This window comes from Leuciscus leuciscus (genome assembly GCF_965113295.1).
Source record: "Leuciscus leuciscus genome assembly, chromosome: 1".
NCBI lineage: Eukaryota > Metazoa > Chordata > Actinopteri > Cypriniformes > Leuciscidae > Leuciscus > Leuciscus leuciscus.
Window position 1 is genome coordinate 5038598 of NC_138725.1, and position 20555 is coordinate 5059152.

General features: G+C 37.6%; 2 protein-coding genes and 1 long non-coding RNA gene across 9 annotated transcripts; 1 reads left to right on the forward strand and 2 right to left on the reverse strand.

Moving 5' to 3' along the window:
• Positions 1 to 881: 881 nt before the first annotated feature.
• Positions 882 to 6941, reverse strand: LOC309494253 (uncharacterized protein). 6 transcript variants are annotated; one of them, XM_082163522.1, is made up of 2 exons: positions 6665 to 6941; positions 882 to 4453 (listed from the first exon to the last, which is right to left on the reverse strand). In XM_082163522.1, the coding sequence occupies exons 1-2, from the start codon at positions 6720 to 6722 to the stop codon at positions 2358 to 2360; spliced, it is 2154 nt and encodes a 717-aa protein (XP_082019648.1). In that variant the 5' UTR covers positions 6723 to 6941; the 3' UTR covers positions 882 to 2357. The 6 variants fall into 6 exon arrangements, with proteins under 6 accessions (XP_082019648.1, XP_082019647.1, XP_082019644.1 ...); XM_082163521.1 differs by having other exon boundaries at positions 882 to 4483; XM_082163518.1 differs by having other exon boundaries at positions 882 to 4633.
• Positions 6942 to 9819: 2878 nt separating this feature from the next.
• On the forward strand, positions 9820 to 19772 carry LOC309494501. The gene is made up of 2 exons (XR_014204332.1): positions 9820 to 9918; positions 19347 to 19772. It is a non-coding gene; the product is annotated as an uncharacterized lncRNA (long non-coding RNA).
• On the reverse strand, positions 13841 to 18810 carry LOC309494441 (uncharacterized protein). 2 transcript variants are annotated; one of them, XM_082163801.1, is made up of 4 exons: positions 18606 to 18810; positions 17475 to 17669; positions 17009 to 17105; positions 13841 to 15444 (listed from the first exon to the last, which is right to left on the reverse strand). In XM_082163801.1, the coding sequence occupies exons 2-4, from the start codon at positions 17604 to 17606 to the stop codon at positions 14501 to 14503; spliced, it is 1173 nt and encodes a 390-aa protein (XP_082019927.1). In that variant the 5' UTR covers positions 17607 to 17669; positions 18606 to 18810; the 3' UTR covers positions 13841 to 14500. The 2 variants fall into 2 exon arrangements, with proteins under 2 accessions (XP_082019927.1, XP_082019926.1); XM_082163800.1 differs by having other exon boundaries at positions 18673 to 18801.
• Positions 19773 to 20555: the final 783 nt, after the last annotated feature.

Here is a 20555-nt window from a genome sequence, read left to right on the forward strand (position 1 = left end):
TTGTGTAATAGGTGAAATTACTGTCACACAACAGCCAACAGCTTTTCCCACTTCTTCAGTCAAGGAGTTTTAATGTCGCATATGATCAGCTCCGTGGATCTAACAATCTATAGAGCATTATATTTTTAAATACCTGTATTACGATTCCCTTTGTTTGCAGAGAAGATTATTATTTTTAAACGTGTGACAGGTTGTTGCATTTCAAGAGATATCATGCATTTAAAAGTGAAATGTTGAATCAGACTAAATAGTTTTTTATGGTAAAAGTAAAAATCTAAAGTAGAAATGCACAAATGTATTTTTCAGCACTGCAATATTTTTATTTGCAGCATCCAACCAGTACACACTGTAAAAAATATTTTTGCAATTTAGTTATTTCAACTTATTTTTGTGAGTAGAGATAACTAGATTGTCCTCAACTAGACTGAAAGTTGAATGAACAACTTAAATAGTTATTTTAACTAAAAAATGTATGTTTAAACACCTGCACTAGATTTTCTGTTGAATTAACAAGTATAATTGTTATTTTAACTTATAAATGTAAGTTGAAACAACTGCACTAAATTTTCTGCTGGTTTTACTTCAGTTATACTCTAATGCTTTAATAGAAGTAAATTTACTTTGTAAACTAAACTTAGTAAACTAAACTTAATTTATCTATATATCTTGCTGTCTGGTAGACTGCATTAAAACCTAAACTTCAATTTTATTTTAGTGTTTACATTAAAAACATTACTGTTAATTACAATTATGAGCATAGATTAATTAAATTCCACTAAAAATTCAATCCATCACGGGTGGATTTGAGCGATTCATGAAAATGAACCTCTCAAGATGATTCGGTGAATAATTTTTTTTTCTCTGAGAATTTTCGAGAAAAGCCCGCGGAAACCGGATGATTTTCCATGTTGGACCTTATGTGTCTTCAGAAGGAGTGATACAGAGCAAAGGGTGACATTTTATATTGTGAAAGTAGATGCAAGTTTTTAGTTCGTTTTAGAATTATATTATCCATTTCGAGTCAGAGTGTTTTTGCACATAGAAGATTCGCAGATTTTTTTTTTACTTCCTTGTGTTCAAGCTTCAGTCAAGTTGAGTAAAAGCTGCTCGTTCACCAAACAGACCAAACTGGATTTGTTTTTTGTTTTTTACCTCAGTTTCATCTCAGTTGCAGAGCGCCAGATATATGTAAGTTTTTACCACAATCTTTGAATTAAAAAAAAGTAACTGTCAAACTGAATCGAAATGGGTGATATAAATAGCAAGTAATACGTCTGTGGTTTGAAATGTCACGGTTTTCATTATTAGCCTACTATTCAGTGTATGGATTTTGCAGGTGTGGTGAATTATCCGGTCACTTTGGTGTGTTGAGTCCGGGCTTAGGACCCAAGCAATCCGATTGGTTCAAAGCATGTTTTATGGGTAATCGCTTTAGTGCCTGGGCCCAGTTTTTCAAAAAATTTAATCTGGATCAAATTGATCCGGATTTGGAAATCCCATGTTTTGATATCCAGGATCACCTGATCCATTTTACTTTTATGCCAGTTTTTTAAAGGAACCTTGGATTGGACCAACAGTGTTAGTCTACTGGCTTAGCAAAGAACAACAGTTGGCAAAATACTGGTGGCCACAAATAACCATTGTTTATTTAAATTTTAAGACACAGAAACACTGTAATAAACAGAAACATTTTACTTTCCTTATTTTGTTATAATGTTAAATTGTAGATTTTTGTTTTGTTTTACCATATCTCATTAGATGTGGCATGCTTCATATATGCTTCAAATATGAAGAAATGTATATATCATCAGTAAACATTGATTTTGGGATCATTCACTTAAAAAAATAAATAAAATCTCTGGTTTTATTTGGTTCGAAAAATCACAACTGAATCCAACCTTCTGATGGGATCAGGATAATCCTGTTTTTTTTGGATCAAATAGATCCCAAACCGAGTTCAAAGTTCTGAAAAACCCAAAGGGCAGGTTTGATCCAGATCAAATTTAAGATCAGATTACATGATCTGATCTTAGTTCAGAATCCCTCTTTTGCTTTTGAAAAACCCATTTCCAAGATTTGATCCAATCCGTGATACGAAATCCCACTGGATTACTTTTGAAAAACTGGGCCCAGAAGGGTGGATTCAGTTGTGATTTTTTGAACCAAATAAAACCAGAGAGTTTTTTTTTTTAAGTGAATGATCCCAAAATCAATGTATGTGTGGTGATGGTTTTAATAACCGTGAGTCTCGGGCTGGTTTGTCTTCTTCTGTTGATTATCATCATACTGTGGTATTTCATGATCACAGCAGAGAGAGACGAGAAGAAGAGTTACAGGAACACAGCTGGAGAGTTTGATCAAACTAAATACTGCATATGTGGTTTCTCCACTGCATGGATCTTCATGTGTTGCTTCAGATGACTTTTAATAGAGAAACTCTTCCCACACTGATCACACGTGTGCGGCTTCTCTCCAGTGTGGATCCTCTCATGTGTTTTCAGAGATGATGACTGACTGAATCTCTTGTCACAGTGTGAACACTTGTAAGGTTTTTCTCCAGTGTGGATCCTCTCATGTGTTTTCAGATGTCCTGACAAACTGAATCTCTTGTCACAGTGTGAACACTTGTAAGGTTTTTCTCCAGTGTGGATCCTCTCATGTGTTTTCAGAGATAATGAAAAACTGAATCTCTTGTCACAGTGTAAACACATGTAAGGTTTTTCTCCAGTGTGGATCCTCTCATGTGTTTTCAGATGTCCTGACAAACTGAATCTCTTGTCACAGTGTAAACACATGTAAGGTTTTTCTCCAGTGTGGATCCTCTCATGTGTTTTCAGAGATAATGAAAAACTGAATCTCTTGTCACAGTGTGAACACTTGTAAGGTTTTTCTCCAGTGTGAATTCTCTGGTGCAGTTTTAAACCGTCCGCTGTAGTGAAAGTCTTCTCACACTCAAAGCACATGTACTCTCTCACACCAGTGTGAATTTTCTGATGTTTATGTAAATATTGCAGCAGTGAAAAACTCTTTCCACACACAGAACATGAATGTGGCTTCTCCTTTGTATGAACTGCCAGGTGTCTCTTCAGGTCTGATGCACTAATAAATGTTTTGCCACATTGATCACATGAGAACGGCTTCTCTCCGGTGTGGATCATCATGTGTTCTTTAAGATATCGTTTGCATGAGAATCTCTTTCCACATTGATCACATGAGAACGGTTTCTCTCCAGTGTGGATCCTCATGTGAATCTCAAGTATTCGTTTGGTTGTGAGACTCTTTCCACACTGAGTGCAGGTGAAAGATTTCTTGTCTTTTCTTTTCTTTAAAAATTTATTTTTAGTCTTTGAGCGACTCAAAGGTTTTTCTCCAGGTTGGACATGATGTTCCTCCTTCACTTCACTCAGTTCTTCACTCTCCTCCTTCACTTCACTCAGTTCTTCACTCTCCTCCTTCACTTCACTCAGTTCTTCTCTCTCCTCCTTCACTTCACTCAGTTCTTCTCTCTCCTCCTTCACTTCACTCAGTTCTTCACTCTCCTCCTTCACTTCACTCAGTTCTTCTCTCTCCTCCTTCACTTCACTCAGTTCTTCACTCTCCTCCTTCACTTCCATCAGTTCTTCAATCTCCTCCTTCACTTCACTCGGTTCTTCACTCTCCTCCTTCACTTCACTCAGTTCTTCTCTCTCCTCCTTCACTTCACTCAGTTCTTCTCTCTCCTCCTTCACTTCACTCAGTTCTTCTCTCTCCTCCTTCACTTCACTCAGTTCTTCACTCTCCTCCTTCACTTCACTCAGTTCTTCACTCTCCTCCTTCACTTCACTCAGTTCTTCTCTCTCCTCCTCCACTTCACTCAGTTCTTCTCTCTCCTCCTTCACTTCACTCAGTTCTTCTCTCTCCTCCTCCACTTCACTCAGTTCTTCTCTCTCCTCCTTCACTTCACTCAGTTCTTCTCTCTCCTCCGTCACTTCACTCAGTTCTTCACTCTCCTCCTCCACTTCACTCAGTTCTTCACTCTCCTCCTTCACTTCACTCAGTTCTTCTCTCTCCTCCTTCACTTCACTCAGTTCTTCTCTCTCCTCCTTCACTTCACTCAGTTCTTCACTCTCCTCCTTCACTTCACTCAGTTCTTCTCTCTCCTCCTTCACTTCACTCAGTTCTTCTCTCTCCTCCTTCACTTCCATCAGTTCTTCACTCTTCTCCTTCACTTCACTCAGTTCTTCACTCTCCTTCACTTCACTCAGTTCTTCTCTCTCCTCCTTCACTTCACTCAGTTCTTCTCTCTCCTCCTTCACTTCACTCAGTTCTTCACTCTCCTCCTTCACTTCACTCAGTTCTTCACTCTCCTTCACTTCACTCAGTTCTTCTCTCTCCTCCTTCACTTCACTCAGTTCTTCTCTCTCCTCCTTCACTTCACTCAGTTCTTCACTCTCCTCCTTCACTTCACTCAGTTCTTCTCTCTCCTCCTTCACTTCCATCAGTTCTTCACTCTCCTCCTTCACTTCACTCAGTTCTTCACTCTCCTCCTTCACTTCACTCAGTTCTTCTCTCTCCTCCTTCACTTCACTCAGTTCTTCACTCTCCTCCTTCACTTCACTCAGTTCTTCACTCTCCTCCTTCACTTCACTCAGTTCTTCACTCTCCTCCTCCACTTCACTCAGTTCTTCACTCTCCTCCTTCACTTCACTCAGTTCTTCTCTCTCCTCCATCGGGTCTGACATGAAAGAGAAAAAGACATTTCATTTTCAGTGCATCAAAACAATTCCAAGAGAGAAATATAAAGTGAAAGGACATGAAAGTGAGCCCTGATGTAGGGTAGAGTGGGGTAAAACGCCCCCCACCTGTTTTTCCCAAAACAACCACTAAAAGTAGTCAATATACATTTTTACTGTTGCTATGCACTACGTTGATAACGGGGATATACAAATCTCTATGGAGAAGCTGACACCAGCGACATATTTGAAGAGAAGAGGATTACATGGTAAATGCTATAATTTTCAGATATTAGTAAACACGTGTTTAAGAGAATATTGTTCTGCAGGATATCGCAGTGATGTATGATAGATGAATAGTGAAGTCTGTAGTTTGAGATCATATGTTATTTATAAGGAATATAATTATATTAAAAAAATTAAAAAAAAATTAAAAAAGTCATAGCTTGTGGGGTAAAACGCCCCCCTGGGAGCATAGTTTGTCTCTATCATAATTACTATAATAAAATATTTCTGTCTATCAAATCCTTTGTTTTACACTTAATGCAGTATAACTAGGTGGTAAAATCAAAATATTTGAACAAAACATAAAAAAAATTACCTCAAGTGAACATTAACTAGCTAGCTTGCTAGCACAGTTAGCTCACTGTTGGAAGGTAGTTAAATTTGGCTATTTTGGACATTGCTGAAATAAATATTAATAAATATATATGTTTATACATTACTTGCCTTTTACTTTTAGAGATTAAAAACTATTTTCTGTTAATTTTGCTGTTGATCTATGAAGCAAACTGGTTTGTAAGAAAGGGGGCATTTTACCCCACCGCTGGGGCAAAACGCCCCCTTTGTACAAAAATATTTTCGGTCAAAATGCTAATTAATTATGAAGGCTGAGCAATTTCAATATTTGGTGAATAACTCCTGCCATAGTCACTCAAAACCGGGATGGCAATTCAAGTCACATTTATGTTTTGTTTCACTGTAATGTCACATTTTCCTTAAGGGGGGCGTTTTCCCCCACTCTACCCTAATAGTAGAAAGAAGGGGAGTAACGGTTCACAAAATTCACGGTTCCGTTCAATACGATACTGTTACACCTGCCTGTTTACCGCACTTTTTTCACTGCAGCCGCCTACTCTCGACTACATTTCAGGCGAGGCAAGGCGCATCTCAAACAAGCCTTTTCTTAATCCATTGTCATCAACCCTGTTACCAAAGTTACTGTAAGAAGAATCTCTATAACTATGAATAACTTGTATGATATTTGACTAATACAACTTTATCAGTAACTTGGTGTTTACTGATTACTCTTAAAGGGATACTTCACTTTAAAATGAAAATGCTGTCATCATTTACTCACCCTCAAGTTGTTTCAAACCTGTATGAATTTCTTTCTTCTGCTGCACAGAAAGATAGATATTTTGAAGAAAGTCAGTAACCAAACAGTTAACTGGAACCATTGACTTCCATAGTAGGAAAAAAAAGTACTATGGAAGTCAGTGGTTCCAGTTAACTGTTTGGTTACTGAAATTCTTCAAAATATCTTCCTATGTGTTCAGCAGAAGAAAGAAATTCATACAGGTTTGAAACAACTTGAGGAAGAGTAAATGATGACAGAATTTTCATTTTAAAGTGAAGTATCCCTTTAAAAATATATATTTTGTAAACTATGTTGAAAATACAAAAATTCTGGTAATGTTGTTGCAAATTGGGAACCAGATATAAAATAAATGTAAAATAAAACAGTTAAAATAGTATTTAGCTTGATCTGATGTTGAAAATCAATATAAAAAGGTCTCAAACCTCCCATTACTGACAATTTGTTGAAGAAAACCCAGAACATTCTGTGCCATGTCATAGTTGAACTGTTTATCTAAATGTGATGAAGTGCTTGAATGTTTCTAACATGAATGTTCTTCAGCATCATGAATGAATGAAGAATAAACACCAACCTCTTTGTTCTTCAGGATCTTCAGTGTGTTTCATTCTGCAGGGTTCTGGATCACTCATGTTCTCACTGTCCTCTTTAATAAACTCAGTCTTTGCAGATTTCAGCTCTTCCTGATGCTCGTCTTCACTTGTAGCTGATGGGAATTTACAGCATTTATTGGAGAATTGCAGTGGGCGGAGCTTCGCTGATGATGTAATTACAGTGGGAGGAGCTTCACTGATGATGTGACTGCTGTGGGAGGAGCTTCACTTATGAAGTATTCCAGCGTGGGAGGAGCTGATCTGCCAAAATCAAACATATCAATTGAGTTTGTTTTTATAATAAATTACACTAAGAATTTATGTCTATCTATTCATCGTACAGTAACTGATGCTATTTCATTATTTATTTTTACAATTTTTTATTGCTAATCCTAACAATATTCTGCTTCTTTATCAAAATACAGGTATCTAGAAATAAAGAAAGTAATTATAAATCATTTTAATTCTTCCAAGAATAAATAATGGTAAGAAAAACAGTTAAAATCATAAACACATAAATAAACATGCATATAGTAGGGCTGCACAAAAAATCGAGATTATCGAAATATCGCAAATGTATATCACGATATATTCTGTTCTGATCATTCTGTTGTTAAATAAACCTACTGTAGGATAACCTAAAACTCTAAACCCCAAGGTTTACACTGATGTTAAAATAACACTTATTATGCGACAGTAAAACACTGATGCTCACTCTCAGAAGTTGTAGGGATGTTTTCTTGTCACAAAAAGAATGTGAAACGCGCATGTAGGCTATATAATACATCATTTAATTTAATTTTACACACTTTAAAGGGGTCATATAATGGTACATGCACTTTTACAAGTTGATTGCACTGAAATGTCTGTTGGCAGTGCCTGTACACAACCATCCTATCATGATTAAAATCCATCCAGTGGTTTTGTTTTAATCTCCTTATATGTTTGACCATCTCTGAAATCAAGCCGTTCGATATTGTGACGTCATAAGATCGTACGCCCCTCCCGCGATTGTGATTGACAGCCGTGCTTCAACACAAGACCCGCCCTGAGCAAGCTGTGACAGCCGTCGTCATAGTAGTCCGCCATTGTTGATATGCTGGAGTAGAATGGCGTCTACACGATTGTGGTGTTCTGTTCTTAGATGTAATAAGGAACACAGCAGTCATTTGGATGTTCCTAAATCCGAGCCGTTGAAGAAGCAGTGGCTGAGTTTTGTTTTTGAAGCAATATGCCCAAAGGATTGACGCGGGGATTCCCTCACGGGGATTCCCGTCTGTGCTTTCATGTTTGCTAATCATTTCACACCAGACAGCTTTACAAACGAGAAAAAACGGATCGGTACCAACGTGTTACTGCTGAACCTCCAGAAGATGTGAGTGTAATGTTTTATTAACCTTTATATTAGTATTTATATTAATCTTTGCGAAATTTGCAAACCTTGCTGCAGGCTTCACGATGAATGCATCTAAGGTTTACACTCAGGGTACATTACAGCATGTTTTCTATGTACGACGTTCTCAATATAATTCATAATCCCACGTTTATAATGAACAACGCGTGGTTATTGTGTTACAAACGGTGTCCGCACAGAACAGAGGGGCGGGGTGAGCATAGCTCATTATCATTTAAAGACACATGCACTGAAACGGCGTGCTGAAAACAGAGCTGTTTTTGACCAGCTAAAATTAGTGTTTTCTTACAATACTAATGAGAATTTTTAATTAAAGTATATTACAAACTTTTAATTTAGACCCTAAAGAATCATATTAGCTTGTACAAAAATGGCATTATATGACCCCTTTAAGCTTTCTCGTATCGCATGTCGCATTATTTAATGAGTTATTGCATATCGCATTTTTCTTCAATATCGTGCAGCCCTAGCATATAGCCAACAAATCCCCTCAGTCTGCTGACACCAATGAAATGAGCTTTAAGTGTCAATTTACAGGAGATCTGAAGACATCAGCATAATAAATGAGGTGAAAACAGGAACTATTGTCATGAAATAAAGAGTGTTTTCAGCAGATCTGTTAATATTGATGACTATCAGCACTCATTCAACAAGCCATTCAGGATCATCAGCAGATCATCTCACTTTATTCTGAGTGTTTGCTGTTAGAAACACATTATTTGAGTGAGGATACATGACAAAAGCCTGTAAAACTACTCTACTGAAAGAAAATATTGTAATTTCTCACAATATGACATGGATAAAACATCAATAACACAAAAACAATAACAAAAAAACAATCACTAATGACACTCATCTTCATCAACCACTACAAAGAATAGTTACAGCAGCTTAATATGTCCACATTAAGTTTGATCTTATACACTGATGGGATCACTATAGTAGTTAGTAAGTAGTTAGTTCATTTTAAAAAAAAAAAAAAAAAAAAAAAAAATTATATGCGCGCAGAAACTGAAAATGATCATAAAACTTTCAAAATAAAGAGCACCACAAGCACTATTCTTCCAAGAGTAAAACGGGATTCATATTTATTAGTATTGCTTTAATGTCTCGCGTGGCTCATCTTAGGCTCAATGTAAAGCATTAGCAGTCTCTGTTCCAGTATGACACTTGAGATCGATTCACATTAATTCCCTTCACAGATCTTAAACTTTGACTTTTGACTTGACGAAACAATCACACAAACGAACACAACATCGCTCAGGTCTGAATGAACTCAACATATTCTCCTCATGCTCGCTGCTGCTGCACTAAATGTTTATTTCAGAAGGAAGACGCCAGAAAAGTATCGCTGTGATCGATGAAAATAATAAATGAGCCTGTCGCTTAATCAAACTGTATAAAGTGTGTGTGGTGGTTGTGTAAATATGAGAAATACCGTGAACTGCTCTCCTCACCTCAGAAGACTCAACGCTGAAACTCTCAATGAGGGAAGAGAGGCGGCGCGAGCGAGCGGTGACGTCATCGGCCGCCACCTGTAGGAGAGGGGGTTCAGCAACAAGAAGTGGGAGCTAAGCTTACAAGTATACAGTCGTTTTAGTAATGTTTATTTGTTTATAGCTGGAGATTTTAATGAAACCCCTGACGATGCACAAGATAGATTTCCTATAACTACCTCTAATTCACATGATAATATTATTTTATGCAGCAGCGGCTCGCCCATTGGGGCGCCGACCTCCCTGCCAGTTTTTTATTTTTATTTATTTTTTTATTTAATAATAATACGTTTTTAATAATCTCTCATTTTGAAAAATAATCTGTGTTAACCTGTTAAGCTGCAACGCCACTTTTGAAAAATCCCCAGAAATGACATACCCAAACTGAAACAGATACAGTTCATGAACCCTAGACATTCTACCAGAAACGTACATTTCCACTTTAAAAAATCTTGGGCAAAAAAATATATTTTTCTTAAATCTGAACGTTGAGACATATGGAGGACATGTTAAACTATGAGAAACACATATCATCCCATCTCAGCATGTTTTTATGATTAAATAAAATACATTTTTATACGCATTTCACCCCTAAAATGTCAGGCCCTGTCACAGACAAATTTGTATATGTTAGAATGGTTTCCTAATGAATTTCTTTGATACAGATAGCATTTTCTTATTGATCACATGTCCCTGATTGTATCTAACATGGTTTTATAATTCCTTTAAGAAATATAAGTAACTTTTCGGTCAACTGTAGTACACAAAATCACAGAATACCCGCAGGCACTCATATAGTTGTAAAATAACTACCTTTACATAGGAGATTTTTATAAAAACATAGTAGTGGATATATACCCCCACCTTCATCTACACAGTTAAAGAGATTAATTAATTAATATTTCCTCAAATAGTACACTTTTATCATAATTTCCTGTGTGACAGGACTGACCATGGCGTGACAGGACTGACGGTACTGTGACAGGACTGACTTTATGGATTTTGATGATGCAGAAAAAGTTATGTTTTGTGTTCTTTATTTAAGTTTTGATTGGCATTTCTTTTTTAAATTATTATTATAATTTTAATGTTAAAGTAATATTAGACTATGGTAAAATTCAGCCAAGGACATACATAATATTGCCAAAAGTATTGGGACAGCCCTCCAAATAATTGAATTTAGGTGTTTAAATCACTTCCATGGCCACAGTTGTATAAAAATCAAGCACCTTGGCCTTCATTTTACTATTGCATGCGTTAAATACATAACATATGCAATAAATGTAATAAAAAAGAACAATAACATTAATTTGTAAGGCCGTGTCACACAGGAATGTGACAGGGCCTGATGTGACAGGGCCTGACGGTCGGCCATTTTAAACTGCCATTACTCAGCCTGCTAGCATGCTAGCATAAAAACTGTTAACATGCAAGCAAGGAATTTCAATAACCTTTTTAGACATGTTTTGGATTTAAAACATTTTCATTATTTTCTGGAATGTTTAACCGTGACAGGGCCTGACCCTTTAGCTCGTCTTCCTAAAAAAAACATACAAAAACAAGCTTAAAATCATACAATTCAATGAAACAATTCAGCCTTAATCAATGTAAGCTTCACCTGGGTCAAATGATGTCACTTCCTCTGAGTGATACCCTTAAAGGTGTATTTCACACATTTTATGTAGAGTTTTATGTAAACGTGACAGGACTGACCAAAACATGGGGACAGTTGTAAAATAGAATTTATTTGTAGAATTTATATATAATTTTATGTTTTTGATCAGTTGATGTGAATGATAACAGCTTAAACTTGTTATTGATGAGTTTTTTTTTTTTAAATAACAGTTTGTAGCATAACAAAACTATGAAAGCTGTAGCTCCAATTTGGCTGAGGACAAGGGCATGGACAGGATTTGTAATTTTCAAAAGTGTTTTTAATAAAGAAAAAAATATCTGAGAACCTAATGAATGACATATTCCTTTACAGAACAACTCACAGAAATCAACTATGAGCCAGTTTTAGAAATTTTTGGATGAAATACTTTTTTATTCACTGTAACAATTCAAGGACAGATAATGTACGTTTCTGGTAGAATGTCAAGTTGCACTAAAAGCACAAGTATGATCTCATTTGAAAGCTGACACCTGGTAGTTTATTGTAAATGTAGAATTAATAATTGTCATAATGAAAAAACATTTTTTAAATAGCTTCAAAGTTTTGTAAAGTTATTAGAAATTTATTTTTATGAAACATATTCATGAAAATAAAATTGAAGTGGGCACTGTAGCGATCTAGAAATGCACTGCAGCTAAAGCCATATGTGTGACCATGTTATATTTAAAATCTGAAAATGATAAGTCTAAAACTCTGTATTTAGTTAAATGTTTTTCAAGATCATGTCAAATTGCTTTATTTTGGGCCTAGCTAGCATGTTAGCTTAGCACACCATCAATACACGACCATTTATGAGATTAAAACCATGTTTGTGCTACAAACGTACTTTATAACGCAATTCGAGTGTTTTAAATAATCTTCTATGATCTAATTTGGCTTCAGATAAAAAAAAAAATCAGACAGAAAATATATTTATAGAATTATGTACAATGATAAAGTCTATATCGATTAGCATTACATTATAAATATAATCTATTATTATAAAAATACCTGGCATTGCTTGAAGAACACAGGCAAATCAAATATCATTGCAATAATTTTTATTGTCTTCAAAACGTCTGTATCTGCATATTACAGTGATCTCTGTGTTAGCTTTGTGTGTAGCTGCTATCAGTGACGTCCTTGAAGGTCACATGATTATGGCTCTTCTTCATGTTCCATATATGGAGTATTTTTGTGCATATAGCGCCCTCAGGCTATAGGCCTTTATCGCATTTCCTGGTTTCGCAACGTTCGAAATCGCCAAGCAGTGTACTCGCACTTCCGGTGGTTACTTAGTTACCAGATAAACTATGGCTGCCTCCTCTCGCCGGTGCTATTGCAGTGTACCGGGTTGTTCAACATCAAAACAAAGACAGCCATACCTTAGCTTCCATGACTTCCCAAAGGACGAACATCTCCGCAAGGCTTGGGTGAGATTGATAAGGAGGGACGAAGGTCCTTCGTTCAATATAAGTCGGGGAAGTACGTTTGTGTGCAGCTTGCACTTTGACGAGGAGAGCATTTACGTCTCGAAAAGTGGGCGGAGGAGACTAAAATCCGGTACTACGCCAAGCCGATTTTCGTGGAACAGCTGGGGGGAGACTCGTGTGCTTCGCCAGTCAGTTTACGATCGGGTTAATGCGCGTTTTGAAGTAACGTTAGTTGAAGAGTTTCAGAATAGCGACTCTGCTATAGAGAACGCGGATGAACAGCCTACAGTCGCGGAGGATCAAGAACCTGCCAGTGATCACAATTACACCCGCGACTCCGCAGGTGGACTAGATGCTGATGCTGCTGCCGAAACCATCAGGCAACTGGAGGCTAAGGTCAGGAGTTTAGAAAGACAACTGAGGGACCTGTCATGCACACTAAACATCAACAGATACTGTGCCACTGACGAGGAATTCCGGTTTTACACCCGTTTTCAGTCAGAGAAGGTGTTTTGGTCGTTTTGGGAATCGGTTGCCCCCTCAGCATCTAGGCTAGTCTACTGGAGCAGAGCTCAGAGGGCAAGCGATGTCATGGCATTGGAGAAACCAAGCCCGAACCGGAGGCTGGCACTTGTGGATGAACTGTTTCTTTACTGCTGTAGAGTTGCCGTTGGTATGAAGGAGAAGGTGATTGCCGACATATTTGGCATTAGTCTCTCTACGGTAAGTAGAATAATAATTACATGGGCCAACTATCTATTCATTGTTTTGGGATCAGTGCCAATCTGGATGACAAGGGAACAGGTGCAAGCAACAATGCCACCAAAGTTTGCACAGTACTGCCCGAACGTGCGTGTTATTCTGGACTGCACAGAAATAAGATGTGAGGCACCATCATCACTTACCCTCCAGTCAGAAACATTCTCCTCCTACAAGAACACCAATACTTTCAAAGGTCTAATTGGCATTGCCCCATGTGGTGTTATCACCTTCATCTCAAAGCTTTTCACAGGTTCAATATCAGATCGAGAAATTACACGCCAGTCAGGGATCCTCAGCCTGTTTGAGCCTGGAGATGCATGCATGGCTGATAAAGGCTTTGTCATTGACCAGATGCTGTCTGATGTTGGAGCAACCCTCATAACCCCCCCCTTCAAAAGAGGCACCAGGTTCAGCAAAGAGGACACAGAAAAAACCCAGAACATCGCCCGACTAAGAATCCTGGTGGAAAGAGCCATCAGAAGAGTGAAGGAATATCATATCTGGGACACAACCGTTCCTTTGACCCTTTCAGGGTCCGTCAATCAGCTATGGGCAACTTGTTGCTTAATGTCCAACTACCAAGGCCCTCTGGATGTGAAGGGTGATGTCCCAGTGTGAAACCCTTAACATAGGCATAAGATGAATGATTCAGATTTGTTTGGTTTACATTTTATTGCATTAAAACATGACATAGCATTTATTATTTATATATATATATATTATATATATAGCATGACATATATACATTTATTATAAAAAAAATAATTTATGTGAAAATTAGTACACTAACGTAACATGTATACACACAAAAAAATCAGACACTCATATTACATTTATATTTACATAAATTTAATTTACAATTTAAACAATTCGTTAATGGATTAAGTACACGTGTGTGGGAACATTTGTTTGTGTGTGTGTGTGTGTGTGTGTGTGTGTGCACATGCATGTGGTGGTGGTGATGATTAGAGAGTAGGTATGTCCGTTCCATAAATAAAATCAGAAAGAGACCCCATTTGTTTGTATGTGTCTGTGTGTGGTGGGGGGGATGTATAGGTTTACTTTAGTTTCAGGTACGTTTCCATATATGTGGCAAAATAAAATAGATCAAGTTTATCTTTCATTTCACTGATCAGCGACTCGTTGCGCCAAATTCGCTCTACTGTGAGGTCACTTTGTGTGGATGTAATGAAATCACACCATTTTAAACCAGTTATGGCTAACTGGCCTTGCACTTGCCAGAAATACTTGTGATTTTTTTTTAGTTTGGCCTGACCACCAATAAACTTCACATGTTTAACCTCTGTTATACTGTTAACATTTGGGCATTTCACTTCAGCTAACCCAAAGGGTGGATTTGCAGTTGGATCATACACTTTGGCATCAGGGCTAGCACCGAGGTAAGGCGCATTAGGATTCACAACGAATCCAGAAGGAGCAACACTGACATTGCAAAGGTCACTGTACTGTTGTAAAACTTCTGGCTCAAGGTCAATACCCCTTTTCATGGCAGGTGTTTGCCTTACCCCCTTTATGATCCTGGCTGCCAGAGCCTGACTAGATGACTCCCCTCTAACGCTACAAACTTCGCCGAATCTACTGGAAGTTAGACGGGGCTGTCGGACTTCCTTCCACAAAGGATTCTCCGACTGCCCCCTTGTATTCTCTTCGATGATACTTGCACATTCATGGGTTAGTTCTAAACTCTGTATGTGATAAAACTGATGACAATTGGGGACAAAATGTAGATGCCGTTCTAATGTGTAGCCACTAATTAATGGAAGTTGTGGGAATGAGGGGGCTTCTGGATGCTTAATGATTTCTCGGGGTATTACTGGTGTACACTGATAAGAAAGAACTGAACCTCGAGGGACTAGTCCAAATTTAGAGTCCACTAAAGTCAGGTCAGAGAGGCCGCATAAGATTTTACAAATGCCAGGTTGTGGCTGATGGTTGCGTAGTTGGGCTCCAACTGACAACACCATCGGGTCAGGAAGGGGTCCTAAAAACACAAGTAACAGAAACCATTCATCAGTTAATAACTGCCAATGATTTACAAGTGACAGTGTAGCTAATCTTATATACTTAAGCACTATCTGCATGTTCTCATTTGAAAATTGCTGATGCTATCGGACTTTCAGGAATAATAATAATGCATAATCGGATTCAGGTTTAACCATAACATAGTACAGACATTATCTTAATTCCATAATGTGCTTAACAATATTGCTGGCCATAAACTGAGAAAGTGCGCGTCTGGTGTGCGACACCTCGAGTTGTCCTAGACGCGATGCTGAGGATGTTTACATTATATCTTCAACTAGTTGAAATGTTCCTCCTGTAAATATGTTCCCTTTCAAATGTGAATTCTGAATAATAAATACATTTATTTCCAAACTAACCTGACAAAGTCCAGTGCTCATCTTCTCATTAACAGTATTTTTCTCTTACTGATCATATTTCATACCGGTTGAATTTACATTTTAAACAGAATTTTACCAAATTTTTACTGATAAACATGGTTACAATATGGTTAGCAAAACCATGGCTGATTTTTGGTTACCATGATTTAACTATTAACGTGTTGTTTTATTTTTTATTTTATTTGTAGTAAAACCATGGTCTATTATCGTAAGAGCAGTATGAAAATAGATGAATGAATGTCTTAAACTGCCTTAAAGAAATGTAAAGATGCTACAAATTGAATTCATCTTAAAGGGATAGTTCACCCAAAAATGAAAATTCTGTCAGTAATTACTCACCCTCATGTTGTTCCAACCGCGTAAGACCTTCGTTCATCTTCGGAAGACAAATTAAGATGAATGAATAGTGGAATAAAGTCGTTATTTTTGTTTGTTTTTGCGCACAAAAAGTATTCTCGTCGCTTGATATACTTAAGATTGAGCAAGTTTGGGCCACCTAGCAGCCTACGGAGGAGTGAGACAGGGCTCAGATTTCATCAAAAATATCTTAATTTGTGTTCCGAAGATGAACGAAGGTCTTACGCGGTTGGAACAACATGAGGGTGAGTAATTACTGACAGAATTTTCATCTTTGGGTGAACTATCCCTTTAACAGACTAACAGTGCGAAAAATTGGCATAAATGTGTGAATTACATACAGTGAAATGAAAAATGACACAGAATAATGACACTGAAATATTTAATACAAATAAATAAAAATGTTAATTTTGATCTTATTCATCAATGCTCATACACACTGCAGTGTCGTGATCACTATTTAGACGAGCACTAACGTGTGGTGAAATTTTCACGCATGTTTAAGAGCCATGGCTTATGTTAGATTAAAAACCTACAAGTTCCTTTCAGTTTGAAAAGTCCTGTACACAGTAATCATCAAAATATATCTTTTCCTGTCTCTTAAAATTAGCATCCGCAGGATGATTTTAAAATCTGGACATTTTCAGAGGCATTTATTCAACTAGGTGTTAACAACAGCACATTGAAAATACATAACCGGAAGAATCGATACACTGCTTCGACGAGCACTTCCGGTAATCAATTCTGCCGTGATAAAGGGCTTTAAGTAAATAAATGAATACTTACCAGCATAAGCGCGATACAGAGTAGATTTGACACTACTGCGTCCTAGCGCCTTCGGCTTTCGTACCACGAGCTCATCCGTGGGTTCGGGACGAATCCCCTGTATCAACACAAAAAGAAATTAAATGCAGTTGCAAGTCTTAGAGAGTATCAGTTTAATTCAGCACACAAGTCATATTGTAGGTGTACATCCTATGCAGGCAACCGCTGCTCTGCAAAATAGAAGGAAACAAATGTATACTGAAATGTGATGTGTGGGTTGTGAGTAATTCTAGAATTTCAAACATCATTATTGAGTATACAGCATGTATGGCTATATCTGAGGGACCCAGACAAACCATGTGAACAATTCATATGGATGAGGTGTAGGATACGGATACACTGTGCAGAAACATCTACACCAGAATCAGTATTCCAACAGTGTGCACTTACAAACTTTAAAGACACAACTTGCATCAGACAAACTTACCTGTGTCCTTGGACGGTGCCATGATTGAATCACACCGGTGCAGGACAGTGGGGTTGGCACAGTTTTCAGCCCCATGGTGCTGTAGTGAGCTGTTTGGAACAGGAGTGCAACCACATGGTTGCATAAAGCCATTCCAGCAGCACACGAGCAGGAGCATTCATTTAACTCCACGGGTCTAACGGCATGCAGCACAATCTAGAAATGGAGAACATATACTTGAGGGAAAGTTTGGATGTTTAGGCTAAATTTTAGCCTATACAGTAATTAGCATTTATCTGACACTAGGAACATTATTGTGAAACTAGGTTGAACAAAATGAAGGCAACAGCAGAACAAAAAAAAGGTACATCTGCAACAGCAGATATATGGAACAAAAACATACTGAACAAATGCACCTGAACCTTTATAGGTCTGAAACCATGCTCTATTCACTACACATTACAAGTGTGGGGTAATTTGGTACTGTAGCACTGTCTGGATCCAAACTGTAAATCTGATGAAATCCATCAAGGATCAGAAAGATTAGGCTACTATCCACATGATGTCCTGTTGATAAACAAAAGACTACAGAAAGCCACTAACGCATGTTGACGAGTAAGTTAGGAACTAGAGCATGATTCCGGCCTGAACTTCCTGACAAGCAATGTAACCTGAAGTGTATGTGGCTCTTCATTCTTTCGCATAGAACGGTAGCAGCTCGCCTGCACTACCACTTCCTCACTCACTAAATCTGACACTGCATTAAAAAGGGGGAATAGTCACACATCATACTGAAAAAGGATTCAATGTTTAACCACATACAACTTAACCTTAGGCTGTGATTCTTAAACTGCCGCAACGGCATTTCGGAACGTAGTGATCATCAAAACATCGGGCCATTAACGTTAGCTAGAGCCTTTGGGGCTCCTCAGGCAAAAGTTTAACTGTTAATGACCACTGACACTGACATACTCAAGTGAAAGCAAAAAAATTAAACTTGAAAGCATTAATAATCAGTCACATTGTTCGAATTATTCAAACAGGATACGTTTTTTTTTCTGTATTTGAACCTAACAAGCTGACGAATAGCTTTAAACATAGCAAGCTAGCGATAACTCGCCAACAGAACAGAATTCAAGCTACTTAACTTACCTCTATAATTGAAGACAAAATTTTCGTAGAAGAACTTGTATCCTTTCTCCAACTTGGATGATTTTACCTTTGAGTGTTCATTTACGAGTCGCACCACATCGTCTTGGCCAACTTTTGGGAGATGCGAGAGCGAAGTTGTCCAGCGAATACAGGCAGCCATGTCGAACGCAATAACCGGAAGACGCAGTACACTGCTTCAGCTATTTTTGACGGCTACTTCCGGCGTTCTATTGTGATGCGATAAAGGCCTATTGGTATGAATTGAAAACACAGCACATCTCAGTAAGAAGCGCTCATAATGATTACATCGACGCATTTGGGTATAAATTCAATAAATATTATTCCTGTCTATAGAAATATGATGTGAATCTATGAGAATATATCAATATTTCTCCAAGTCTGCACATTTTTTAGCTAAAAGCCCTGAGGGACGTTGTTTTGTATAGCACTGTCATGACAACAGCACGGAGTTTTTTTTTATGAATGGACCAGCTGACGCTCATAATTCATATTAAAGGGGTCGATGCATTTTTTCATTTCATAACTCCTGACACAAATTAAGACATAACTGTCACTATAAGTTTCTCAGAATACAATAGTGGTCAAATACTGAAACTTGAGTCTTATATCTTTTTAATGATGTATAGTTTGTCAAAGTATAACATTTAATCTGATAGTAACTTTGAACTAATTAAATAAAAAAACGCTTCAGTGCGCCGACGCACTGGTGAGGGTTAACAGGTTAATGACATGCTATTAATGGTTTTACTTTAGAATGTGTTTAGAACTCTCCAGAATGATATTTGCATTCACTTCATGTTGGTGTAGTAGTAGCCAATAGGCTGTCTTCCCTGGGCTCCAGTTCGCTCAGCCCTACAGTGCTGGAATTTAAGCCAATGGTTCCCCTGTTGCTACGCAATTTTTTTATATTTTGCCAATCATCGTCGTCGAATTTTATGGTTTCGGGGCTCTGAAAATATCGCCCGTCGTACCAAGATTAGAGCAGTGCACCTTCTGCGCCTGCGCGGGACATTTACCTCAGAGGAGTGCGAGTGCAGTATGGCAGCGCCGGCGACGTCGAGTAGCATTAATGTAGTCGTGGGAGTTGAGCTAGCCCCAAATTCAGTTAAATCTCTACACCTGTATCCCTTCGAAAGAAGAACATTAGCTGAAAAACTAATTGTAAAAGAACTCGGACCAGACAAGCCAGAGGTGAATATATGGTTTTCTCCTTCAGTGATTCTGCTTGTTAACTGCTTGTTAATGGTTAACTTTTTAGGAATTAATTAGATTAATACTCAATTCAAATTTTTTAAATTTAATCAATAATATTGCTTGTAATCTGTTGCCACAATTTTTAGTAAATATAGCGTATTCATTTTTATGCTGTCATTCTCTTACTCACTCAGTCTCTCTCTCTCTCACTCAGTCACACACACAATGTTTCACACACATTTGCCATTAAAATAGTGATCTCAATAGGAATGTAACAGTATGTTTGCTTTGCTTTTTTTTTTGTTGTTTTGAAGTTCTGAGCTGGATTACTGTGTTTCCATACTAGTTAAAATGTTAAAATCATCTTTCTTCTCATACTTGGTGTTCTTCAAGAATGTTGTCCCACCCTTTCTTTGAGAGCCTTCTCTCTTTCTCTTGTATCAACACACTGTTATCCATTATCCAATTTGTCTACAGTGAACTTTTAAAATATATTTAGTCTACAGCTGGGGATTGATTAAAGAACTAGATTGTTGTATTCCCTATTATAATTTATTGTTATGCGTTTGCACTTTTTCTATTCTGGACACGGAGCATAATAAACTTGCAACTTGTTCATTATCATTACCTGTGCAACTGTTGATTTCTACATGGCAGTTCAATTAATATTGTCTTTTTAGACCATTGGTATTGACTGGTTTGAGTTATTTTATTGGTATAAGCAAGGGACATGGG